At 45.6% G+C, this 27,815-nt stretch overlaps 1 protein-coding gene across 3 annotated transcripts in view; it reads right to left on the reverse strand.

Annotated features, from left to right (window-relative positions):
• Window positions 1-27,815, reverse strand: part of tert (telomerase reverse transcriptase) — a 103,834-nt gene that overhangs the window by 13,977 nt on the left and 62,042 nt on the right. For 2 of the 3 annotated variants that reach the window (XR_010966323.1, XM_068000162.1), the window contains exons 12-15: window positions 27,639-27,765; window positions 25,865-25,926; window positions 2,283-2,407; window positions 1,382-1,519 (exon numbers count right to left, since the gene is read on the reverse strand). Coding sequence is in view for 2 of the 3 variants with exons in the window: in XM_068000162.1 (XP_067856263.1) it covers window positions 1,382-1,519; window positions 2,283-2,407; window positions 25,865-25,926; window positions 27,639-27,765 (452 nt within the window). In the remaining variant the exon portion in view is untranslated. Of the gene's footprint in view, window positions 1-1,381; window positions 1,520-2,282; window positions 2,408-12,935; window positions 13,034-25,864; window positions 25,927-27,638; window positions 27,766-27,815 lie in introns of those variants that run through there. The other variant, XM_068000176.1, reaches the window with a different exon arrangement.

The raw sequence follows: 27,815 nt of genomic DNA on the forward strand, positions 1-27,815 counted from the left end.
GGCTCCTCCAGCTGACAGCCTGTGATGCAGGTGCGCAGTCCGCCCGCTGCGCAGGTTGACGATGGGAAACCCGGAAGCCACGGTAAGTGGCTTCAATTTAGCGTGGGGAACAGACCGATTTCACTGGGCGGGATACCCACGCTCCCAGTCGCCCCCCCACCCCCCACCCCCGCTGTCATCCCGCCTCCTTGGCAATATTGGGGCCACAACCTTTTCAATCTTGGCAGTGTCTGACTATGGGTCCCTCCTGTTCTCCCAAGTTTTTAAACTGTCACAACTGGTATTCTAACCTTGCTTTGATTTTAATAAAACCAGCTAAAAGTAATTAAAAAAAGACAGGAAAGCATGATTTAATTTAAAATAAATAAAACAAAACCTTACACAAGGTGACAGGACAAGTTGAGAAGGCTGTTAAAGAAGCAGAAGGAATCATGGGCTCTATTAACAGAGGCATAGAATACAAAAGCAAGGAAGTTATGCTAAACCTCCGTTCAATTCTGGGCACGCACTTTAGGAAAGATGTCAAGGCCTTAGAGAGGGTGCAGAAGAGATTTCGTAGAATGGTATCAGGGATGAGGGACTTTAGTTATGTGGCGAGACTGGAGAAGCTGGGGTTGTTCTCCTTAGAACAGAGAAGGTTAAGAGGAGATTTGATAGAGGTGTTCAAAATCATGAACGGTTTTGATAGAGTAAATAAAGAGAAACAGTTCCCTGTGGCAGAAGGGTCGGTAACCAGAGGACATAGATTTAAGGCGATCGGCAAAAATGCAAGAGGCGACATGAGGAAACATTTTTTTTTAAATGCAGCAAGTTGTAATGATCTGGAATGCACTGCCTGAAAGGGTGGTGGAAGCAGATTCAATAATATCTAATTCCCTTTTGAAAGTTAAGTACTTGAAGCGAAAAAATGTACAGGGCTATGTGGACAGCGCAGGGGAATGGGACTAATTGGATAGCTCTTTCAAAGAGCCGGCACAGGTACGATGGGCCGAATGGCCTCCTCCTTGGCTGTACCTACTATGATAAGGAATAAACAGCTGAATTGGCAGATGTATTTCACATTTTATTTTCCCTGCTAAGTTAGCTACAGAAGTCAGTTATATCTCTGGTGCTTATTAGTTTTATTAAATGGCCTTTCTTAATTACTCTCTATCTATCCCATCAGTTTTAAACAAGGGTGTCTACAGTATATAATGGATTTCCGATGTCTGGGAGTCATTTTGTAAACAATACAGAACACAAACACAGCTTTTACCAGGTAGACTGTTTAATTTAATATGTAAATTGATCATTCAGTCTTGCCCATCATATTTTTCAAACAATAGCAGAAAAAGTAATACAAAGTCAAGCCAATGTGAGGATTTCATCAATGTATACTTACAGGTTTTTAGAGGTCCCAGCAGACACTTGTAAACAGTCTTGTGATTGGACAGCTTGACAGTGAAAGCATGGGAGCAAAGCCATTGGGCAGCTTCATAAGGAAAAGGACCAGAGGCATCTTTGGATCCCAGAGAAATCCCTGATAAAAGAACTCATTTCATGTAAATTCCAAAAAAAAAACTACTCTTCAAAAGTTTTTCAACAAAATAGAAAATACATTTCATTTTTGTTTGCACCAGTATAAGTGGATTTAAAAAAAAACTTATCATGTTTACACCAGTGAAAATACCGACTGCTATTGTATATATTTTATATTCTTCCTTTTCAGATACTTAATAGAATCATAGAAAGCACTTAATCATTCCGTGACACCAGTGAGCCTGGCAATGAAAGGTCATAAAGTGCCACCATTCATATTATGGACTGTAAATTTAATAAAACCAGTTAAAAATGGATGCAACAGTTTTGTTTTATATGATGGGTGACTTTCTTTCAATAAACAAAGTCAAATAATGCACTAGTTCCTCTTACTATTAAATGTCACTTTTTTAAATTAAAATAAAATCGACAAGGTGGATTGGCCTCCTTTATATTCTACCATTCCATGTGGCCGATCCTTCTATTCTTAAGAACAAAATGGGGGCTTCAGCAAAGTTCAGTGGTGCGAGCCATGTTGCCGTACAACTTTTAGCCAAACCAGCCTTTTGCCAAACCATCCCTGGTGTGGTGGAAACCCATACCTTCCCATTTATAATTGCCCAGCTGGATAAAAATCATCTTTATAGGATGGCAGTATTACACAGAGGAAAACATATTCTTCCCATGTTACATACAGGCCAAGCAATCTATGGTAACCTGATTAGCCCAATCTTCCCTCTAATCACTGAAGGTAAAAACCTCACCTCGGTTTTTAGCTTTAAGTATGGAATAGCAACAAGCAATGGTGTCAGAGATGACCTCGAGAAAAAACGAAGGGTTGTCTCTTATTCTTTGTCCAAATGGGAGTCGTAGAACACAAGCATGGAACCTAACAAGCATGAAAAAAAAAAATCAATAATACAGTATAGTGTTTCTTTAATAAAAACAGAAAATGCTGGAGAAGCTCAGCAAGTGAGGCAGCATCTGTGGAGAAAGAAACAGAGTTAACGTTTCAGGTCAATGACCCTTCGTCAGAACTGGAAAATGATGAAGATTTAACAGTTTTTAAGCAAGAACAGAACCAAGGAAAGGGCGGGGGAGGAAAGAACAAAAGGGAAGGTTTCTGATAGGGTGGAGGGAGGGATTAAATGACAAAAGGGATGATGGTGTAAGGCAAGGAGGGTGGCAATGGGACAAGTAAAGAAACAAAAGATGGGTCTAGAGGAGCTGTAAATGGCAACAGCAGAACCATTACCAGCAACGGCTGTCCGAAAAAAATGGGAGCAGTGGTTATGATCTTAAGTTATTGAAATCAATGAGTCCAGAAGGTTGTAAAGTGCCTAATCGAAAGATGAGTTGCTGTTCCTCGAGCTTCCGTTGAGCTTCGTTGGAACAGTATAGGAGGCCGAGGGCAGAGAGGTCAGAGTGGGAATGGAATGGGGAATTAAAATGGCAAGTGACCGGCAGGTCAGCGTCACGTTTGCGGACTGAGTGGAGGAGTTCAGCAAAGTGATCACCTAGTCTGCGTTTGGTCGCCCCAATGTAGAGGAGAACATATCATGAACAGCAAATACAATATACTAAATTGAAGGAAGTACAAGTAAACTGCTGTTTCACCTGGAAGGAGTGTTTGGGACCCTGGACGGTGGGAAGGGAGGAGGTGAAAGGGCAGGTGTTGCATCTCCTGCATTCGCACGGGAAGGTGCCATGGGGAGGAGAGCGGGTGTTGGGGGTGATGGAAAAGTGGACCAGGATGTCGTGGAGGGAGCGGTCCCTTCGGAATGCTGAAAGGGGAGGGGAGGGGAAGATGTGTTTGATAATGGGATCGCGCTGGAGGTGGCGGAAATGGTGGAGGATGATACGTTGAATGTGGAGGCTGGTGGGGTGGAAGGTGAGGACAAGGGGGACCCCATCATGGTTCTGGGAGGGAGAGGAAGGGGCGAGGGCGGACATGGTCGAGGGCCCTGTCAAACTACAGTGGAAGGGAATCCTCGGTTGAGGAAAAAGGAAGACATATTGGAAGCACTGGTGTGGAAGGTGGCATCGTCAGAACAGATACAATGGAGACGGAGAAACTGGGAGAAGGGAATAGAGTCCTCACAGGAAGTGGGGTGGGAGGAAGTGTAGTCAAGGTAGCTGTGGGAGTCTGTGGGATTATAATAGATATTAGTTGACAGCCTATCCCCAGAAATGGAGATAGAAAAGTTGAGGAAGGGAAGAGTCGGAGATGGACCACGTGAAGGCGAGGGAAGGGTGGAAATTGGAAGCAAAGTTGATGTGTACCCGATAACCTTAAAAACTGTTAAATCTTCAACTTCTTCCAGTTCTGATGAAAGGTCATCGACCTGAAACGTTAACTCTGTTTCTTTCTCCACAGATACTGCCTGACCTGCTGAGCATTTCCAGCATTTTCTGTTTTTATCTTAGATTTCCAGCATCCGCAGTATTTTGCTTTTGATTTTGGTGTGTTCCTTTATCTCAATTCACATTAATGAAAGAAGAGAGACTGGGATTAGTTTAGCAGCCTATCATGTCGCTCAGAGACATCTCAAAACGTTCACATGCAATGAATGACACTGAAGTGCAACAACTGTTACGGGTGCAATCATGACGGGCATTATGCGCACTATAAAACACTACAAACTAAACTAGATTATTAACAGGTTAATTAGCTTGTAAAAAGTTAAAGAAAGGCTTGCATTTTATTTTACAGAGCCTTTCATGTACTCAGGAGGTTCCAAAATACTTCATAACCAATTAAATACTTATTGTAACTTGTAGGCAATGGTTAAGAAAATAATCTCTTTGTTCTATTTAGACAACAAGACGTAAGCATCAATTATCACTTTATAAAAGCAATAGAGCTTTGCCACCAATGAATAACCTGCTCCCAAAAAAAAGCAAAGGTGAATGAAAGACTGCCATTATTCTCTGAGCAACAGAAGGGTCGTTACTAATCCTACCCAAGTCGCAAATTACATTTCACCATCCAGAAGGGTCACTATTAATCCCACCAAGGCGCAAACTACATTTCACCATCCAGAAGGGTCGTTATTAATCCCACCAAGGCGCAAACTACATTTCACCATCCAGAAGGGTCACTATTAATCCCACCAAGGCGCCAACTACATTTCACCATCCAGAAGGGTCGTTATTAATCCCACCAAGGCGCCAACTACATTTCACCATCCAGAAGGGTCGTTATTAATCCCACCAAGGCGCAAACTACATTTCACCATCCAGAAGGGTCACTATTAATCCCACCAAGGCGCCAACTACATTTCACCATCCAGAAGGGTCACTATTAATCCCACCAAGGCGCAAACTACATTTCACCATCCAGAAGGGTCGTTATTAATCCCACCAAGGCGCAAACTACATTTCACCATCCAGAAGGGTCACTATTAATCCCACCAAGGCGCAAACTACATTTCACCATCCAGAAGGGATGCTATTAATCCCACCAAGGCACAAACTACATTTCACCATCCAGAAGGGATGCTATTAATCCCACCAAGGCGCAAACTACATTTCACCATCCAGAAGCTAAATGGGGATAATTGTGAAGAACTGAGATACTGTATCTCCACAAGACAATAGTGTAAAGAAATTCTGTCACTGCAATGGGAGGGGAGGGTGTGGGGGGGGGGGGGCGGTTACAGGGAAAGGTTTTCAGGTACACAGAGCCTTGGAACAGCCTGTTCTGAAAATTCAGGTTCAAGTCTTCCACATTAGCCTGTGGAGTAAGTTTGTGCTCCAGTAGTTGATGCAATAACATTTTCAAAAATTTAAGCCAAGAGATCATTTTAAAGATAGATTTGACGATGCAATGACAACATCTCACCAATCATACTCCTAAGTGTATAACCCTGGCAGGGCTTCTTGTAGGACACTTTAACTGATGCCAGTATCCGTTTAGACAATCTTGTACATTTAGCTGGTTAGATGCACCAGCAAATCTTCAGATCGGCTAAATTAAAGCTCTAAACATATCTCAAAAGCCTGGACTTGAAGTTGATATTTTGACCCACAGCTGTTACTTTTCTTTGAGGAAATGCCACAGTTCGAGCATGTGCAGTCTGCACAAATTCCCACCATGCATCAGTATGATTTTTTCACTCAAGAGTAAAGCTGATTCTTCTTATAACATGATTTTAAACTGACCATCGTCCAGAGAGAGGGGGACGGGGAGGGGACAGGAGAGAGGGGGACGGGGAGGGGACAGGAGAGAGGGGGACGGGGAGGGGACAGGAGAGAGGGGGACGGGGAGGGTGCCAAACACAACAACATCCAGGACCCAGTCTGATCAGCAGAAACAGGCTGCAGGCCACAGGGTAATTACTGGGAGCTGGAAACTGATTGAGCAGTTGTAGCTGCTGTCCTCAAAAGGCGTATAAAATAGAAGGTTATCTGTTGAAGCACAGAGCACATAGTCACTGAATGGATGGTGAACCGAGTGGGAACGTTAAAATTTGGTGAGAGTGGGAATTAGGTGCTAAATTTTTTTAAAAGTGAGAAAAAACCCGAAACAGACTGAAAAGTAATTATCTATAAATAAATATAGACTAAGATACGGCAGAGCAGATTGTGTGTGTGGGAGTTTGCGGACGTCGAGAATGTCCCGAGCGAACACAACTGCAGTGGATGTCTCCGCCTCGAATCTCTCCGACTCAGAGTCATTGAGCTGGAGTGCGAATTGGAGACACTCCGACACGTAAGGGAGGAGGAGGAGGAGGAGGGGGGTCTGGACAGTTTGTTCCAGACTGGATCAGATCGGGGTTGGTGTGACCGATAGTGTACAAAGTACAAGGGGAACCCAGGTGAGATAGAGAACGAGGATCCGCAGAAACTGATCCTATCCAACAGGTGCAATGTACCTGCTACCTGTGAGGATAAAGATAAAGATAAAGACTGTCGGAAGGACAGCCAGAATGCTGACCATGGCACCTTAGAGCTGTCCAAAGGGAGGAGGAGGGGGAGAAAAAGCCTGATGTAGTAATTGTTGGGGATTCAATAATTAGGGGGACAGATAGCATCCTTTGTAAGCAGGATCGAGAGTCCCACGTGGTATGATGCCTCCCTGGTGCCAGAATGAGGGAAATCTCAAACTGGCTTGAAAGGATATTGGAGAGGGAGGGTGAGGATCCAGTCGTTGTGGTCCATGTTGGGACCAATAACATAGGAAAGAATAGGCAAGGGTGTAACAGAAGCTAGGAGCTAAATTGAAAAAAAGGACCTCTAGGGTTATAATCTCTGCATTATTACCCGAGCCACGTGCAAATTGGCATAGGGATAAGCAGGGAGGTGAACACGTGGCTGAAGGAGTGGTGTGGGAAAGAGGGGTTCCATTTCATGGTTCACTGGCACCAGTACTCGGTCAGGAAGTAACTGTAACGTTGGGACCTGAACCGGGCTGGGACCAGGGTCCTAGCAGAAAGGATAAATAGGGCGGTGACATGGGGCTCAATTTTACGGGACTCACCATAATTAACGTAAGCAAATTAACAGTAATGAAGAAAATAATGGCACTAAAGAGTGACAAATCCCCAAGACCAGATGGTTTCCATCCCAGGGTTTTAAAGGAAGTAGGTGACAAAATTGCAGAAGCCCTAACTATAATCTTCCAAAGTTCTCTCGGTTCGGGAATCGTTCCTTTAGATTGGAAAATTGCACGTCGCTCTGCTATTTAAGAAAGGTGAGAGGGGGAAACCAGGGAATTATAGACCGGTTAGCCTAACATCTAATGTTGGGAAATTACTAGAGTCTATAATTAAGTATAGAGTGACTGAACACCTTGAAAATTTTCAGCTGATCAGGGAGAGCCAGCATGGATTTGTAAAAGGTAGGTCATGCCTGACGAGCCTGATTGAATTTTTTGAAGAGGTGACTAAAGTAGTGGACAGGGGAATGTCTATGGATGTTGTATGGACTTCCAGAAGGCATTTGATGATGTCCCTCATAAGAGACTGTTAGCTAAAGCTAAAGCACATGGAATTGAGGGCAAATTATCTTTAGGAAGGATATATTGGCCTTGGAGGGAGTGCAGCATAGATTTACTAGAATGATACATGGGGGCCGATTTTCGGATGGCGGAGCAGGTGCGTTGGGGGTGGGGGGAGCTCCTAAAATCGTAGAAATCCGGAGTGGGTTCGGAACCCGGCTCCAACCCGCTGACTTCCGGGTTCCCCAGTGACGTATTCGGATGCGCACGCCTCCCGAATGCAGGACTCCCACCGGCAATTAAAGCTGGTGAGATGATACTCTATATACCTTGACAAATAGTTAAGGTACTTGAGATACCTGACTGAGTAGACATTTTGGCAAGGGTGCAATTTTGAAGGATCCTCAGCGTGTTTCCCGTGCTGTGGGAAACACTCCCTGTTGCAACAGACATGTTTCACCCAGCAGCCAGTGGGAGATGCAAACGATTATTTGACAGGTGGGGAGAAAACCTCATTGATTGCAGCAGGGCACTCTGTCACTTCAGACAAAGTTTTGGCTGCAAGTCGTTTGTGCTTCCACTCAAAATTCTTACTTTCCACCTGAAACTCTGCTGTGCAAACATATTTACCTACTTTGCGGTCCCCCTCAAACTCATACCGTCAGGATGGGAGGGCGCCATGGCTGCATTCACCATTACGTCCGAGGACGAGCAACATCACCAGCCTCTCCAGGCACGCCGTCCACCTCCGCCACGTGGAGTTCGACAACACGGTGCTGCGCCACAGGCACCTGCACAACAGCACGGAGGGCAACAAAAGAGAGCAGGAGGCACTACCCTCGCAACAGGGTCTACAGACCGAGGCTCAGCTTCCTGGACCAACCTGAGGTGCAGTGCATACGGAGGCTCAGATTCAGTCGCCAGGTAGTCGCAGAAATCTACAGCCTTCTTCATGCCGAGCTGCTCCCGGCTGGCCCAAGCAGCATTTCCTTACCTGTTGCTGTCAAAGTCACCACTGCCCTCAACTTCTTCACCTCCGGATCATTCCAGGGTGCCACCAGAGACATCGCCAGGGTCTCTCAGTCGTCTGCACACAAGGGCATAAGATTTAATCGTTCATGGGATGTGGGCGTCGCTGGCAAGACCGGCATTTATTGCCCATCCCTAATTGCCCTTGAGAAGGTGGTGGTGAGCCGCCTTCTTGAACCGCTGCAGTCCGTGTGGTGACTGTTCTCCCACAGTGCTGTTAGGATGGGAGTTCCAGGATTTTGACCCAGCGACGATGAAGGAACGCCGATATATTTTCAAGTCAGGTCACCAACGGCTTGTTTCGCAGGGCCTCGCATTACGTCAACTTCCCCATGGACGACCTCAGCCAGACGGAGAGGGCAGTGGGATTCCACTCTGTGGCTGGCTTCCCACGGGTGCAGGGTGTAATCGATTGCTCCCATATAGCAATATGAGCACCTCCACACGGTCCAGGACTGTTCATCAACAGGAAGGGCTATCACTCCATCAACACTCAGCTCATTTGTGACCACCGCAAGAGATTCCTTCACATGTGCACCAGATACCATGGCAGTTGCCGCGATTCCTTCATCCTCCAGCAATCCAACATCCCGCCCTTCTTCCAACACCTGTAAGGGCTGGCTCCTCGGGGACAAGGGATGCCCCCTGCACACGTGCTTCATGACACCTCTGAGGAACCCCACCACCGAGCAACAGCGTCGATATAACGACAGCCATATCGCCACCAGATCTACAATTGAGCATGCTATAGGGCTGCTCAAGATGCGCTTCAGGTGCCTTGATCGTTCTGGAGGAGCGCTTCAATACGCACCAGAGTGGGACGCATTATAGTCGTGTGTTGTGTCCTGCACAACATGGCACAACAGAGAGGGTGCTGCTTGAGGAGGCCCTATTCACATCTTCTACCCACATGGAGGAGGAGGAGGAGTAGGAGCAACCCATGGCCAGAACAGTGGCTCACCTGGCTGCTCGTGAGGCCAGGGAGTCACTGATATGTGAACGGTTCTCTGTCAGCATCAGACAGTGTGAAGAGTCCAGTCCTCACCACCTGGCCACACCAGCCACCCCACCACCCTCTCCACCCCGCAAAAAATAGTCCTGCAATTACACATACGCCCACTGTAGAGTAACGCAATAGGTGGCATCAAGTGTCGCCGTTCATGATGAGCTTCATGAAAGAGCCTTATTACAGAATCCAGTCAAGAATGGCCAAGACGTGGCAGTAGTGGTGACGATAATAATATTTAATGTGCATTTAACAAAAAGCAAATATAAATAAAAAACATGACAAACCGTCAAACACCCTTCTGAATCCCCTTTATGCTTACAAAACCTTCACCTTTCGCTTCCGACTAATTCTACGTGTTGCATCCCCTGTGGCTGCAGCAGAGGTAGTGGCAGGTTGCTCATGTTCATGCCCTGACTGATTAGATGCTTTGGGCCTACGCGCTCTGGGTTTCGGTGCCCATGAGGGCCCCTCCAAAGACTGCTCCACCTGCACCTGTGCAGGGGCAGACTTGGCCACCTGGAGAGGAGGCAGCATTGCGGGTACTGGTTGAGAGGGGGGGCAACAGGTGAGACATGGGGGTGCTTTGAGTGGCGTCCCCACTTCCATGTCCCCTTTCACCATCATCCCTCCCCTGGGCCAGGCCCACACCACTCCTACCACAATGCTGGACGACAGTTTGGAGGACATTTGTGAAGCCTCGTAAAGCCAGTGCTAGTGTATCTGCCCGCCTGTTTAAGGCGCAGAAAGTTGCTTACTCTGAGTCTGAAGGACAATTGTCCGGGCCTGAATGGACTCATTGGTGAGCTGTGCTTGAAGCTCCATGGAGGCTAGCCTTCCCTCCATCGCAAACATTCCCACACATACCCACGACACTATCTCAGAGATGCCCTCATGTCCCTGTGACAGTATCTCAAAGATGCCCTCCCCGTACCTGTGCCACCATTCCACTCATGCTGGAGTTGGACTCCTCCATCCTCTGCACCTGTTCCAGCACCTCACAAATGTGCTGCTGCCCCTCGATCATTCTCCTTTTAAAGGATGGCCTCCAGGGTTCAGCATCTGCATCCAGCTGAGCAGAGCCTGGAGAAGAGTGCTCCCACCGACGCGGACTCTCCACAGCTGCCCCTGCCACCAGTGTCTGCTCGTGCTCACTTGTGTGGTAACTCACCACGTGCGACCCCAACTAACTGAGGACAGGGACCCACCGACGTGTGAGTATCTGCGCTGGTGGATGGCTCGCTCAGATGTGATGGTGCACCCTCAGAGGCTGGCAGGTCCTCTGAGGAATCTCCCTCTGCTGTAACAGCGGTCGCTGAAGGCCCTGTACGAGAACAGAAGGCAATATCACAGATGTTGAGGTGCTGAAGCATGTTAGCATCAATTGCTATTGTGTGGGCTGAATTTTAAAATTCTGTCACCCAACGTTTGTCGGGTGCCAGTCTCAGCATCCTTGTTGTACAGGCACCCGAAGGTGCAGCTCAGCTCCAGTGCCTCCTGCTCCGCGTCTATGAGCACCACTATCTGTTGCGGACCCCCTCTGGTCCTCGTCATCTCCCGTGCATTCTGGGCTCTCTTCTCCGATAAGGGGAGAAAGTACAGACGCATGAGTGAGTGATGGCGACGTGGCCAACCGATGAATGCATTGGCTTAGGTGCGGCTGACAGTGAAAGAGATGCATCAGAAGGTGAGTATGAGACAGAGCCATGACATTGTATGAGATTGGACTGAGTGGTAGTGGTGGGGTGAGTAATGGGGAGGTGAGGAAATGGTGAGGAAGTGCAGGTAAGTTGAAGATGAGCTTTGAGAGGGTGTGGGTAGTGGTGCGATAGAGTAGTGTTGGCAGTGCAGAATGAGTTGTGGGGTGGGGGGGTGATGTGGAAGACAGAATGTAGGAGAATGAGTAGGTGTGCTCACTTTTGCTGACCTAGTTAGGTCATTGAAGCTCTTCCTGCACTGGACCCAGGTGCGGGAGATGTTGCTGCTGCTGATGACCTCCTCTGCCACCTCGAGCCAGGCCTTCTTGAGGCAGCCACTTCCTCCCGCCCACCGGGTAGAACACATCCCTTCTCCTCCTCACCCCATCCAGTAGCACCTGGAGTGAAGCATCAGTAAATCTGGGAGCAGCCTTTCCCCTGTGCTGCTCCATTGTGCTATTTGGGTGTTTGCTCCAGGAGCAGCCATTGGAGAACTGTCCCTTTAAATAGAGCTGCTCCAGCTGACAGCCTGTGATGCGGGTGTGCAGTCCGCTTGCTGCGCAGGTTTCGGACGCCAGACCCAGAAGCCACGTAAAATGGCTCCAATTTTCCCGCGATCGCATGGGAAACGAACAGATTTATTGGGCGGGTCACCCACGCACCCCATCGCCTCCCCCGCCCCCCCCCCCCCACCGCCATCCCGCCTCCCCACTAATATCAGGGCCCTGGACTCCAAAGGTTAAATTACAAGGAGAGATTACACAAACTAAAGTTGTATTCCCAGGAATTTAGAAGATTAAGGGGTGATTTGATTGAAGATTTCAAGATATTAAGGGGAACTGATAGGATTGAAAGAGAGAAACTATTTCCGCTGGTTGGGGAGTCTAGGACTAGGGGACATAGTCTAAAAATTAGGGCCAAGACTTTCAGGAGTGAAGTTAAGAAACACTCCTACATGCAAAGGGTGGTAGAAGTTTGGAACTCTCTTCTGTAAACTGCAGTGGATGCGAGCTCAATCGTTAATTTTAAATCGGAGGTTGATAGATTTTTGTTAACCAAAGGTATTAAGGGATATGGGGCTAAGGCGGGTATACGGAGTTAGGTCATAGATCAGCTACGATCTCATTGAATGGTGGAACAGGCTCAAGGGGCTAAGTGGTCTACTCCTGTTCCTATGTTCATGAGCCCACCCTCCTTCCAAAACCGCCAGCGCCTATGCTCCCAGACCCCATGGCTCCCTCCCAGTGCTATTAGACCTAACTCCCCCTCAGCTACCATACCTGGGTTGCCTTTCCTCACTATAACCAGACCCTGTGATACCCATTCCCAGTGGGACCAGATCATGTGACCTAACACCCCCCGCCACCCAACCACGTTCCTCCCTCTCTCAGGTGTTGAGAGACCAAGTCATTTCCCCCCCCCGCCCCCCCCACTTCAGTGCTGCTATGCCCTGGGACCCTCTGTCCTCAGGACTGACAGACAACCCATACTTCCTCTCACGCTTTCAGACTCTGACATCTCTTCTCAGTGTTGCCAGTTCCCAGGTCCTCCCTGCATTGCAGCCAGACTTCCACTCCTCCTCAACACTCCAGACCCCAGCACCCTCCCCAGTGCTGCAACATTGCATGGAACTGCCATTACTCCCAAATAAACTGGCAAGAGGAGGTAGGGATCAATTAGTACATTATTGCAAAATCACAGTCTGGAAAATAAGTCAATTTCCACGCAATAGAACTGCTCCTACCCATGAAGATCGTACAATCAATGCAAAAACTGGATGGAGAGTCCTGAATGAAATGGGGCTGCTTATCACCGTTGCAATGTGCCGTTCTTGATATAGTTCTAAACATTAACAAAGTTCAAGTGAATTATCATGGAAGCAAACACAGCTGTTAAATAGTTAACCATTTGTACTGTTTTTTTTAAAACAGGGTTATAAAATGCTAATCAATAACACATTCATAAAAATAGACTTAAATGTTAACTAACTTCTTGAAGCACTAGGATCAAAGTCAACTCCAATCCAAATGTTGCTCATTCATTCAAGTCAAAACAATTCAAAGTACTGAGGGATAAATGGTCAAGTCCCATTCATGTCTCTCTCTCTCTCTCTCTTATTTACAGCCCCCACCCCCCAACCCACTCATAACTGAACAGCAGCATTACCAAGGACTTTCCATAACTGAACAGCAGTGTTACTAATCCACTCATAACTGAACAGCAGCATTACCAAGGACTTTCCATAACTGAACAGCAGCATTACCAAGGACTTTCCATAACTGAACAGCAGTGTTACTAATCCACTCATAACTGAACAGCAGCATTACCAAGGACTTTCCATAACTGAACTACAGCATTACCAACCCACTCATAACTGAACAGCAGTATTACTAACCCACTCATAACTGAACAGCAGCATTACCAAGGACTTTCCATAACTGAACTACAGCATTACCAACCCACTCATAACTGAACAGCAGCATTACCAACCCACTCATAACTGAAGAGCAGTATTACTAACCCCCTCATAACTAGAAGACTCCTGCCCAGGGACACTGGCCCTTGATAATGCCTTTGGATTATCTCTTCCTTGAAGAACTGATATTCCAAGTGGATTGTAGAAAGCCTTACAACATGGAGTACCTAGATTTCCAGAAATCTTTTGACAAAATTCTGCACAAAAAGGCTGTTTAAACTTAATGGAAATTCAAGGTAAAAGCTGAAAATAATAAGCGTTTAGCTGAAGGGAAGGAAGCAGCAGATACTGACTATGGGAGTGATGTTGGTGTGGGAAAGTATTGAACGGTGCACTCCAGGAATCAGTGATGAGACCCCTATTGCTTAGAATTTACATATGCAACTTGGAATCATTTGAGATACCACTGGATGCTGTGCTGGGGAGGAGACAGGAGCAGCTGCAGCCTTTTCAGGATGGATAAGCTAAGATGGCCTGAATGGTCGCCCTTATCTTGCCACCTTGTGATCAACAGAGCCCAGATTAACACAACTACTATAATGGATACAGCACACCAGATCAGCAGGGCTGTAACGATTTATATCAAGTCCATAAAAACGCATGCCGGCGTGGATCTCAAAGGAAAGTAGCATCCATAGAATCAGTGAATTGGTAAATCATTTTCAACTCAGAAATCACAAAGCAAAAATGTTTTCCACAATATATCACTAGGACATGTTACTGTCAGTTTGGCTCAGTTGATAGCACTCTCCCACCCCATGAGTTGGAAAGAAGTCAGTTCAAGTACCATTCGGGGGCTGGGACACCTCAATGCAATGTTGAGTGAGTGCCTAAATAGCATTAAACTGAGGCCCTAGCTTCCTGTTCAGATGGATGTAAAAGATCTTATGGCACTATTTGGAGATGATCAGAGTTCTGGTCAACAATCCTGCTTCAACCAACACCACTCAAAACAGGTTAACTGGTTATTCATCATTTTATTTGTTGTTTGTGGGACTTTGCTGCGTGCAAATTGGCACCTGCATTGGCTCAAAAAGTAATTCACTGGTTCCGGTTATAAAGCACTATGGGACATTCTGAAAACACGATACGATGTCACATAAATGCAAGTTCTTTTTTATTGCACCAACAAGTGGTCTCCGGGGAGCCCAGGGAGATACGGCACAGGAGGAGCAGTCACTCAGTCTTAAGTGTTGACAATGAATTGCTTTCAAAATCAGCTACAGGATAGTTCATGTGAGGTTTGAAAACTGTGAGGAGGGGACGAAATGCAGAGGTGGAAGCTAATTAAACACTATGGGATAGATTTTGCCTGCGTCCAGTTTTCGGGCATCAAACTGGCAGAGTGTGCCAGCCTGCTGTCCAATAGTGCTGATGGTAGGCCCAGTCCACTTTAAGGGGTGGGCCTCATTAACATAGGGCCGATGGGCTGTGAGCAGAAAGCGAGAGCCTCGGAGCAGTCCGCTGGCTCCAGACCACTGCAATATGAAGCGGCCCGTCTGCACCCAGGCCCAGAATAGGTAGGTCTGGTGGGGGGGGGCGGGGGCGGAAAAGAGGGTGAAGCAGGTGTGGAAGCATCCCAGGTTATTTATGTGTAACACACAGAAGCACTCCTGAATCGCCTGGCCCCAAAAGAGAAAATAAGCACTTGCCTCAAGAGCTCCTTTTTGGCTGGATCGCCAACTGATACTGACGAGCGTGCACCACGCACACTCTGCCCGGCTGATACTGGCGAGCGTGCACCACGCACACTCTGCCCGGCTGATACCGGCGAGCGTGCACCACGCACACTCTGCCCGGCTGATACCGGCGAGCGTGCACCACGCACACTCTGCCCGGCTGATACCGGCGAGCGTGCACCACGCACACTCTGCCCGGCTGATACCGGCGAGCGTGCACCACGCACACTCTGCCCGGCTGATACCGACGAGCGTGCACCACGCACACTCTGCCCGAGCGTGCACCACGCACACTCTGCCCGAGCGTGCACCACGCACACTCTGCCCGAGCGTGCACCACGCACACTCTGCCCGGCTGATACTGGCGAGCGTGCACCACGCACACTCTGCCCGGCTGATACTGGCGAGCGTGCACCACGCACACTCTGCCCGGCTGATACTGACGAGCGTGCACCACGCACACTCTGCCTGGCTGATACTGGCGAGCGTGCACCACGCACACTCTGCCCGGCTGATACTGGCGAGCGTGCACCACGCACACTCTGCCCGGCTGATACTGACGAGCGTGCACCACGCAAACTTTGCCCGGCTGATACTGACGAGCGTGCACCACGCACACTCTGCCCGGCTGATACTGGCGAGCGTGCACCACGCACACTCTGCCCGGCTGATACTGACGAGCGTGCACCACGCAAACTTTGCCCGGCTGATACTGACGAGCGTGCACCACGCACACTCTGCCCGGCTGATACCGGCGAGCGTGCACCACGCACACTCTGCCCGGCTGATACCGACGAGCGTGCACCACGCACACTCTGCCCGGCTGATACCGACGAGCGTGCACCACGCACACTCTGCCCGGCTGATACCGGCGAGCGTGCACCACGCACACTCTGCCCGGCTGATACCGGCGAGCGTGCACCACTCACACTCTGCCCGGCTGATACCGGCGAGCGCGCACCACGCACACTCTGCCCGGCTGATACCGACGAGCGCGCACCACGCACACTCTGCCCGGCTGATACCGGCGAGCGCGCACCACGCACACTCTGCCCGGCTGATACCGGCGAGCGTGCACCACGCACACTCTGCCCGGCTGATACCGGCGAGCGTGCACCACGCACACTCTGCCCGGCTGATACCGGCGAGCGTGCACCACGCACACTCTGCCCGGCTGATACCGGCGAGCGTGCACCACGCACACTCTGCCCGGCTGATACCGGCGAGCGTGCACCACGCACACTCTGCCCGGCTGATACCGGCGAGCGTGCACCACGCACACTCTGCCCGGCTGATACCGGCGAGCGTGCACCACGCACACTCTGCCCGGCTGATACTGGCGAGCGTGCACCACGCACACTCTGCCCGGCTGATACTGGCGAGCGTGCACCACGCACACTCTGCCCGGCTGATACCGGCGAGCGTGCACCACGCACACTCTGCCCAGCTGTGTCCTAAAATGGTATCGGGGTTCTATTGGCGTCATAGGACCTTGAGTTAAATACCTAAATTACCTGTATATCTGCTTCCACCTGCCTATTCAGAGGACCCTGGCAAAATGGCGGCAGCCACAGCAACTGTGGGAATGGGGCATTAAGTTCTTCCCCACCATTTGGGGGCACTCCTGTTCCATTTCCAGCGGACGGTAAAACTCCCCTTTAGGGTTTTCATTTTATACACAGTGCAGTGGAGTGGTTGGATGCAGGTTTGATTTTTCACTCTACTACATTGCTGATTTCAACCATGTTACTCCAGAATCCAGGGACAATAACACATATTATAGCAGCTGGTTTAAGACAGCAAGGCAGAGGTCAGGGAGCAGGCCCCTCACTAATCAGCTGCTTAGTGTGGGGAAACCAGAAATAGAAGGAAAGCAGATTTAGAAGGCGGGGGGGGGGTGGGTATTGCATCTCCCTTTCCAAACCCTTTAATGTCCTAAGCCCTTTAGAAAATATAACCCATAATTAAATGCTGCAAGGCTAAATTTATACCTTAGTTGCAAGTGACCAGACACCATTGCAATTTCTATTTTCTTCGGAAAAAGGGTCACAATTCTTGGAGACGAACTTGAAATCCAGTTTACAATGACTAGGGATGCTGGCTCTTTTAAAATAATCTTTAGCAATCAAATGAAATCCACAAAGCAATTGTTAAAGATCAATGTACAGTTTTGACTTGCTGGATATTTTACTTGGTGTGATGATTGGGCTATAAATATCGACCAATATAATTAAGTCTTGCGTAAAACACATTACGTGTTAAATGTGCAGGGTAGTTCATTGCATCAGAGTACAGTAGAATAAAAAAAATCAAGGACCATGATCTTCTGATTGGCTCAGATAAGGAACTTAACCACGTTGATTTACTGAAACATAAAAGATCAGAAAAGAGATCACAAAAAGCAACCAACTCGAAGTGTCACAATCGCATCAGTCACGGCATTCAATTTATTTTTCCAAAGTGGTGCCAGCAATCTGCTTGGATTTCTGAATTCGTAGCTGCATAATGACATTGGTAAGAAACACATAAAAATGTAATAATTCCACTAAATCATTAAACTTGCCCTTAAAATGAATCATTTCATATTAGGTGTCCCTGCAAATAGTTTCCCCCAAAGAGATGTGCCCCTTTCTTTCCAGCCTGGGGCTTCAGCCCCAGTTGTAAATTTTGCAAGGGCCAAGATTGGTCTTGGGATTTCCAGCTGCTGTACATAAATTTAGAGTGTGAGTGGTGGGAGCTGTAAAAAGAGAGGTGGGAGCTGTAGTTTTTATCCTGCTCCTGCACAATACAATAACCAGAGTATAGTGTGACAACCAGGTAGAAACGGATCCTTCAGATGGACTGGTGAATTGTAGCTTCCATTGACAAATTGAGAGAGGTGAAGGCCTCTATTTTAACCCCCACCAACGAGCAGGAAAGGGTCATGAAAGGGATTAAAAATTTTGAAAATCGCGATCCCGCCTCCAACCTGCCGCATTTCCAGCTGCCATAATATTAATGACGACGATTCAGTCCATCGATGAGGCTCCCGCTAAAAGTGTGCAGGGGCCTACGTAACATGCAAAAGTCGTGGCCCAGTCCATCTGAAAGATCCTTTTCTACCTGGGCCTCCCCCAGCCCCTACCGCCCCCTGATCATGAGGGAATCCCCAGCCCCCCCCTCCACCGATTGCAGTGAAATCCCTCCTCCTAAATTCCCATTCCCTCCCGCTGGCCAGGTCTCGGGGAGACTCCGGGAACTTTATTTACATGAAGCGCTGCCGTTAAGATCGGCCGGGCCCCCACGTCTCCGAACTCTTCAGGTGCACCGCTCGCTACAAGGTTTGCACGCACCATCCCCTTTCCTCCGCAAAAATCGAGGCTGCGGTATCTGGCATGCTTCTGTGGAACAGAATGCAGCACAATAATCTGAGTCACGACAACCGGACATAACATTTTTAAATGGTGGAGCGTAATTGGCAGAAAAAAAAAGTTGATTTTTTTTTTTCCCCCATCAAATTATACAGTTTAAGCCACTGAATGAAAGTTCGGAGAAGTTGCTTGAGATGTGGGAGTTGTTATGCTGAAGAGGGGGTGCTGATATTTGCACTGGGCCAGGTGGGGGAGTTTATGAAACAACTTGCTATAAAGCTCAACCACTGTGGCCAAAATCATCCAGGTGATTTTGAAAAGTGACCACCTATTCAAGTTCCCGTATCTTTAGAAATTGGATGGTGGGTAAACTTCCTTGTAACAATGTTACGCCAATGACAGTTTCGGAAAAAAACACACCATGGGAAGCAGGTCAAAAAAATATATATTGCACACTGTGAATAATTGAGAAGAAGATACTTTGAGGAGGGACGAATAAAATTACTTGAACCGTAACTAAGCTTTCTAAAGTGGTAGGCAAATATTGCATCTGTAAGATCTGTATATTTCAGTATCAGGAACGTGAAATATATTTACTTGTGTCAATTGTGATATATTGCTGCAGTAAGTGTGCTGTATTACAGTGACGAAGTTGTTGTGATCATACTTAGTCTGCTAGAGGACTGTGGTAAGCATTAGATCTTGGACCATCCATGGCAATATCATGAGTTCTACAACTGTATAAATATTGATTGACGCTGGTCAGTTTGGCAAGTTCTAATAGTATGTTGTTTCATTGCCTTAACCAATTTAACAAATGAACAAATGAAGAAAATGTCTTCAACAAAATCCATCCAAAGCATATCATACAAATGCCTCTAAGGGGAAGTGCACAAATGCAGCTACACACAGTTCAAAAATTACAGATATTTTACAATTGTGGGTATTCCTGAGACTTTCACAAATGGACGCAGCTATACTATACTGCTAGTATTTATATCTCAAAGCACTTCATAAAATGAACTACTTTTGGAATGCAATAAATGTTAAGTAGGCAAACAAGGGAACTATTCTGTGTCAACAGCCCACAAACAGAAATGAGGCGAATGACCAGATAATCTGACAAATGTGCATACATATGGGGGTAGAATTTGGTCTTTGGGCAGAGCACAGAACAGAAATGCTGGCACAGCATGTCACTCGCAGGTACATAAGAACATAAGAAATAGGAGCAGGAGTAGGCCAATCGGCCCCTCAAGCCTGCTCCGCCATTCAATAAGATCATGGCTGATCTGATCCTAACCTCAAATCTAAATTCATGTCCAATTTCCTGCCCGCTCCCCGTAACCCCTAATTCCCTTTACTTCTAGGAAACTGTCTATTTCTGTTTTAAATTTATTTAATGATGTAGCTTCCACAGCTTCCTGGGGCAGCAAATTCCACAGACCTACTACCCTCTGAGTAACGGAAGCTGCCTGATATTCCTTTCATTGAAATTAATTGTCCATTTACTCTGGGACCACATGTTCGCCTTACTGATATCTGGTTTGTTTTAAGGCAGAGGCAGGAACGTGTGGGTAAAGCCAGGGGTGCAAGCAGAAATCAAGTGCATTCTCAGCATGTGTCAAATCACAGGATTTTATTCCCAATGCAGCTGTAGATCAATCTCAATAAGTTTGTTGCACAGTAAGTCTATATGGGGTGATTGAAAAGTTATTTGTGCCTTAGTTATCGGACAATGGGAGGTGTACAGCAGGCTGTTTCTCCACAAACACAGACAGTTCAAAGATTGCAGATATTTTACAATTGTGGGTAGGGATAACTGAAACAGGGCTACATAAGGAACATGACTGGCACTTAAATATTACAGGATATAATGTATTTAGAAAGGAGAGGGAAGGAAGGGGGTGGAGTAGCTGTACTATTTAGGAGGCAACATAATGGCAATAGAAAAAAGGGACATAAGCAACATTAAAATAGGAACAGAATCCATATGCATTGAAACAAAGGATAAGAAGGGATCAATCACATTAATAGGTACATTCTACAGACCACCTAATAGTGGAAAGGAAGTGGAGGATGAAATATATAGGCAAATCTTATGAAATGAGTAAAAAACATCAAATAATAATCATAGGAGATTTCAACTACCCCCAAATAAACTGGCAAGAAGAGGTAGGGAAAGGGGAAAAGAGAATGGAGTTTTTACAGTGTGTACAGGACTCCTTTCTTATCCAGTATGTGAGAAGCCCAAGAGAGGAATCACTGCTGGATCTAGTAATGGGAAATGAACCAGAGCAGATAAGAGAAGTAATTGTAGGGGAACATCTAGGCAATAGCGACCATAAAATAATAAGGTTTAAGATAATAATTGAGAAAGGCATAAGTAAGACAAAGAAAAAAGTAATAGATTGGAAAAAACGCTAATTTTGAGGGGACGAGTGTGGAACTAGGGAAGGTAAACTGGAAAAAAATTGACAAAGAGCTAGAACAGCAGTGGGAAATATTTAAAATGGTGACTAAGAGTTCAGGAGAAATATATTCCTCTAAAAAGCAAGAACAAACTAGCCAATAATGTAACATCATGGATGAATAAAGAGATATAAGGGTAAAATTGAAACTAAAGGAAAAGGCATACTCTAAGTTCATAGACAATAAAGGAGGGGATGACAAAAGGGAATATGAAGAAGTCAAAAAACAATTAGGAAAGCAAAGCGGAATTTCGAGATTAAATTATCAAGGAATATAAAACAAAATAGTGAAGTATTCTACATACACATAAATAACAAAAGAAAAATCCGGATAGATTGCATCCGCAAATATTAAAAGAAATTATGGCCAAGACAGCAGAGGCACTAATACATATATATAAAAATTCATTAGAAAAGGGAATAGTGCCAGGGAGCTGGCGGACAGCTAATGTGATTCCTATATTTAAAAAGGGAGATAGAGCAAGTCCAGGGAACTATAGACCAATTAGTTTTAAGTCGGTGGTAGGAAAGATAATGGAATCTTTATTATATTTTCGTTCTATAGATGTTTTTCTATTACATCTTTGAATAAAGAATAGTCAGCACCGATTTCAGAAGGGAAAGTCATGCTTGACCAACCTTATTGGATTCTTTGAAGAAGTAACAGAAAGAGTAGACAAGGATAATGCAGTAGAGGTAATATATTTGGATTTTCAAAAAGCCTTCAATAAAGGTACTGCAAGTAGACTCATTACTAAGGTCAGAGTATGAGGAGTCAGGGGACAGGTGGCAGAATGGATAACAAGGTGGCTACAAAGCAGAAAACAGAGTAGGGGTTAAGGGTAGCTACTCAGTCTGGCAAAAGGTGGGAAGTGGTGTTCCACAGGGGTCGCTGCTGGGACCACAAGTGTTCACAATTTACATTAACGATTTGGATTCAGGAATCGGAAGCACAATTTCAAAATTTGCAGATGACACCAAATTGGGGGATGTAGTTAATACAAAGAAAGAATGCGTCAAAATGCAAGACGACATTAATAAACTTGCAGAATGGGCGTGTAATCGGCAAATAAATTTCAATATAGATAAGTGTGAGGTGGTGCATTTTGGTAAGAAGAATAAGGAGGCCACGTATTGCTTGGACAATAAGAGTCTAAATGGAATAGAGGAGCAAAGGGATCTAAGGGTATAGATACACAAATCACAAAGTAGCGATGCAGGTCAATAAGGCCATAAAAAAGTAAAATCAAGCACTGAGGTTCATTTCTAGAGGGATAGAATTGAAAAGCAGAGAAGTTATGTTAAGCTTCTATAGAACCTTGGTTATACCTCACTTGGAATACTGTGCATAATTCTGGTCTCCATATTATAGAAAGGACGTAGAGGCATTGGAGAGGGTGGAAAAAAGATTCACAAGGATGATACCAAAACTGAGGATTTTTTTTTATTATTCATTCATGGGATGTGGGCGTCGCTGGCAACGCAAACATTTATTGCCCATCCCTAATTGACATTGAAGGTCAATTAGGGATGGGCAATAAATGCTGGCCTTGCCAGCGATGCCCACATCCCAAGAATGAATAAAAACAATTATACTGATATACTTATCAGGAAAGGCTGAACAGGCTGGGTCTCTTTTCTCTAGAAAAGAGAAGGCTGAAGGGTGACCTGATGGGGGTCTTTAAGACAATGAAAGGGTTTGATAGGGTAGGCGTAGCAAAAATGTTTCCACATGTGGGGGGAGTCCAAAACTAGAGGTCATAAATATAAAATAGTCACTAATAAATCCAATCAGGAATTCAGGAGAAACCTCTTTATCCAAAGAGTGGTAAGAATGTGGAATGCGTTACCACAAGGAGTAGTTGAGGCAAATAGCAGATGCATTTAAGGGGAAGCTGGAAGGCACATGAAGGAGAAAGGAATAGAAGGGTATCCTAATAGGGTTAGATGAAGTAGGGAGAGAGGAGGCTCATGTGGAGCATAAACGTCGACACAGACCAGTTTGGCTGAATGGCCTGTTTCTGTGCTGTAGTTTCGATGTATTTCTGAGACTTTCACAATTCCCACATGGACGCTACTATACTATACTACTAGTCCTTTATAAAGCTCTGGTTAGGCCTCAGCTAGAGTATTGTGTCCAATTCAGGGCACCACACTTTAGAAAAGACATCAAGGCCTTGGAGAGGTGCAGAGAAGATTTACCAGAATGGTACCAGGGATGAAGGACTTCAGTTATCTGGAGAGGCTAGAGAAGCTGGGATTGTTCTCCTTAGAGCAGAGAAGGCTAAGGGGAGATTTAAATAGAGGTGTTCAAAATTAAATGGGGTTTTGATAGAGTAGATAGGAAACAACCGTTTCCACTGGCAGGAGGGTCGGTAACCGGAGGACACAGATTTAAGATTATTGGCAAGTCTGGGGGAAATTAGGACCTTTTATTTAAACTCAGCGAGTTGTTACGATCTGGAATGCACTAACTGAAGGGTGGTGGAAGCAGATGTAACAGTAACTTTTAAAATGGAATTGGATAAATACTTAAAAAGGAAAAACTTGCGGTGCTATGGGGAAAGAGTGGGGGAGTGAGACAAATTGGATAGCTCTTTCAAAGAGCTGGCACAGGCACGATGGGATGAATGGCTTCCTTCTGTGTTGTATGATTCTGATTCTAGTTAGTGTCAGATCATTTTGCGTAACATAGCTTGATATACTATATCACACAACTCTACCATAGGTAACTAATTGATTGATGACCAGATCTCTGGTTGGTGACCAGATCTGCTTCAACTGAACCTAGACAATTTGAACTCACCTAAATTATCTGTTACTAATAGTAGGAAAATTATGTATACCCTACACCATTGCAGGGTTAACAATCTGCTGGACACCAGGTACTAGCAGTTCTGTTGAGTGTGCAATTATTGCAGTCTTTAATTGGAAATAATGTGGAAAGCTTTGCTGTTGGCACAAAGCCCAGAATCAGGGCAACATTACTGTAGCTTGATGTGTAACCAGGGCTCACGCATAGTGAGGCTCCATGCTGGCAGAGGAACCGTACAATTTCCTTGATCTTTTACACACTGGAAAGAATGGATAGAACATAAGAATGTCTTAGGATCTCGTGTCTGTGATATGTTACTTTCCCCAAGAAAGGAAGAATTTATATAGTGCCTTATTATCTCAAAGCTCTTCACAATGAATGAGCGACTGTGTCACTCATCCCACAGCAAGATCCTACAAATGGCAAGTGAGATGAACAACGAGTTAATCTGCTTTTGATGGTATGGGTTGAGAAATGAATGTTGGCCAGAACACCAGAAGAACTCCCTCTGCTCTTCAAATAGTGAGATCTCTTACTTAAGACCATCAGAGATAGGAGTAGGAGTATGCCATTTGGCCCTTTGAGCCTGCTCCGCCATTTAATGAGATCACGGCTGATCTGATTTTTACCTCAACTCCACTTTCCCGCCTTTTCCCCATATCCTTTGACTCCCTTGCTGATTCAAAATTTGTCTAACTCAGCCTTGAATGTGTTCAATGACTCAGTCTCCACAGCTTTTTGGGGTAAAGAATTCTAAAGATTCACGACCCTCTGGGTGAAGAAATTCCTCCTCATTTCCATCTTAAACATCCACCTGAACAGGAAGACAAGGCCTTGGTTTAACATAAACTGAAAGACTACACTTCCTACAATGTAGCACTCTCTCAATGCTGCAATTAGGCTGTATTTATCTGCAAAGTCATTTACCACTCAATGATCTTGGGTGTATAGACCAGGATAGACATCACATATCCCAGTGCTTTTATAATAGCTGCTCTGTAAGCTAAATTCATATTTAAACACACTATTTGGGCAGTATGGATAAGCACGAGAGGCACAAAGTGTTGTGTCACTACACAAAAGGCTAACCATTAAAAAATGTAAATGATGTGCACAGGCTGTCAAGACATGTCAATACCATGTGGCATCACAGTGATCAAAATGATAGGTCTACTACTTTTCACGAAGACTTTGACCCTTCAAACTTGAGAATTTATAATGCAACGGGGTCACTAGCAACCCCTCCATTCAACCTCTTATATAAGGCAAGGATTTTTATGTTCTGGAAAGTTTTTGAAAATAGGATACCTGACCATCAACAAAATACAAAATATGTATGTCAAATGACACATTTGCAGCATTGTGTTTATAACCTGGCTCCACAGACCACAATATATGGCAAAAATATTTGTTAGTCAGGTTCAGGTAACTAATTGATAAAGGTTATTCACTGAATCTCCCTTTATCTTCTGTTTTACTTCCTAAGATGGTAAATTTAAAAAAACATGAAGAAAGTTCTCTGTGTATTCTAAACAAACTGTGATGATAGATTTGGTAACTAATTCTACACAACAGCTTGTTGCTTTGCAGCTTTTTTGTGCACAAAGATGGAATGGATCACACAGGATGTCTGAAATGTTCTAACTAGGAAAGGGACAAATTGCAGGGTAGAGAAGCAGCGGACAAACACAGCTGAATACTAGGGCAATACGGAGACAAGACGCTGGCCTCGAAAACAAACTTCAAATTGAAACAATCTTAAGGGATCAGGTGGTCTTTTATTTATTTCCACTCTAATTTTCCCAACTGTATACACCTTCGAAATGCATGGTTCTAAACTTAGTGAAAATAACCAAAAGATACAAAATTCTTTGAAAAGTACCTGTAGGCCTGGAGAAGAAATATCTTGTAGACATTGATGCTGACCGTTCTTAGTGTATTGATCTGCAGAAATTATAAAACGTGTCGTGAGAGATTTCTAGCTGATCATCAAATTTATACATGCCTATATATACACACAAGTTTTTTCTTAAGTATGTTGGCAGGAAGAATGCTTTGTAGGGAGGGTAAAATGGGAAACAAAATATTTTTAAAAAATAAAATGAGTACATCTTTTAAAATCCTGTATTTTATTCTCTGGGCAAATGCACTACATCAAGGTTAAAAAAAATGCAGCTATGTTAACTGTACCAAACACGGCAGGGAGAGGGTTTTAAAGATCCGTTTTCCTCATTTGGCATATCAGGTGGGCTTCTGATAATTTTGAAGTATGGTAAGGTAAAATGCCTTTGTAATTGTATTTTACCATTATATCAAAGCAATTATTCAGTTTAAATGACTCATTTCAATTCAAAATGTTTAGACTTTCCAGCAGATTAATGCAACAGTTCAGCGATGCAGCAGACTTTTTTTTTAACATAAAACAGGTTTCTGGAAAAAAACCCATTAAGGGTTCTACTTTTGACATTTTTGACACAATGCTGGCCTGTTGTCGGTTAACAGATAAGTTTGCGTGACATTGGAGATAGCAGAAACCGTTACAGGTCTCTTTGTTTGCATGTTTGAACAAGTCACAGTTTGACGAGGAAAGAGAAATTTTGGACAAAAGAAAATCAACAAAGAGGGGAACTGGTTTCAAATAGGCCATCGTGCTGGTCAACTCTTCTTATCTTATCAATTTATCATCTCTTAAACATTATTACCCTTTCATATAAAATTTGCTAATTCTGAAACAGTTACCAACTGGCTAAGAGAGGTGACGCATTGGTGATTCCCAACAAGCAAGTGCCTGATGCAAGCTATCGGAGTGAGCGATTCAGCCTCGGAGCAGGTTGCATGGCCACCTAATTAGCCAGAAAACAGTCGCCCGAAGCGGATGACGTGGGGCACACATTTTGATGTAGGTGCCTCACTTCTATCGGAAGAGCGAGCCTGTCGGGGAGTCTATGCATCATGTCAGACAGCGGGGAGGAGTCCACATCCAACTAGTGTGGGGTTATCGTGCATTGCATCAAGGCAATACGCTCAACCCCGGAAGCAGTCAGCTCTATGTGCCTGCCAATGGGGCCCTCAGTTATGGAGCCTGTGGTGACAGCCCTGACAGCTTCGTTGGAAGCCTAGACTGCTCCCATTCAGCCTCTGAGCTCAACCATCTCCACAAGCTTGCAAAGTTTGTGTGAAATCAAGAATAGGAGCTTCAACACCATCACAGGCTTCCGGCAGACTGCTCTCCTGCAGATCAGCGTGAGTACTGAGGTGCAGCCTCATGCGAGCGGCACTGGTGCCATGGGCGAAGCTTTCCGGATAATAGCATGGCTGATACTCAGCCAACCTTTCAACCAATGCCCGCCTTGGTGCCAGAAAGCCAATTGGCCAGACTAATCTGGCTGTAACCGAGATGCTGCAGGCGCCAGCCTTTCAGGTCCTAAAACAGGCGCAGGACCCTAAGTTACATTGATTAAGTAAGGACCTGCCCATTTCAAGTGGCCTGATCCAAAGTAGTGTCAGATGCATTTCCGGGATGAATGAGTGGCCAAACCATGACCCAATTTTCAGGGTCTCAACGTATCACGGGCAGGCACCAGTTGAAAATTGCCCCGACTGTGTCTTAATCACAACACAAAACGTGTACTATCTGTGATTGGGTCACATCTCACCTCCAGATCCAAGAAGATCTGGTGACACTTCAGCTTCAAAACAGCCAGTAGTTTTCTCCTCATATTTTGTCCAGCTTTGGAACTACAGTTGAAAGTCAGGCTTGATCTGATGGAGATGTTTGCATAGCTAAATTTTTTAAAAATGAAGTTATTTATACAGTATCAGTTGCATTGGAC

Source organism: Heptranchias perlo, chromosome 2 (assembly GCF_035084215.1).
Source record: "Heptranchias perlo isolate sHepPer1 chromosome 2, sHepPer1.hap1, whole genome shotgun sequence".
Taxonomy (NCBI): Eukaryota; Metazoa; Chordata; class Chondrichthyes; order Hexanchiformes; family Hexanchidae; genus Heptranchias; species Heptranchias perlo.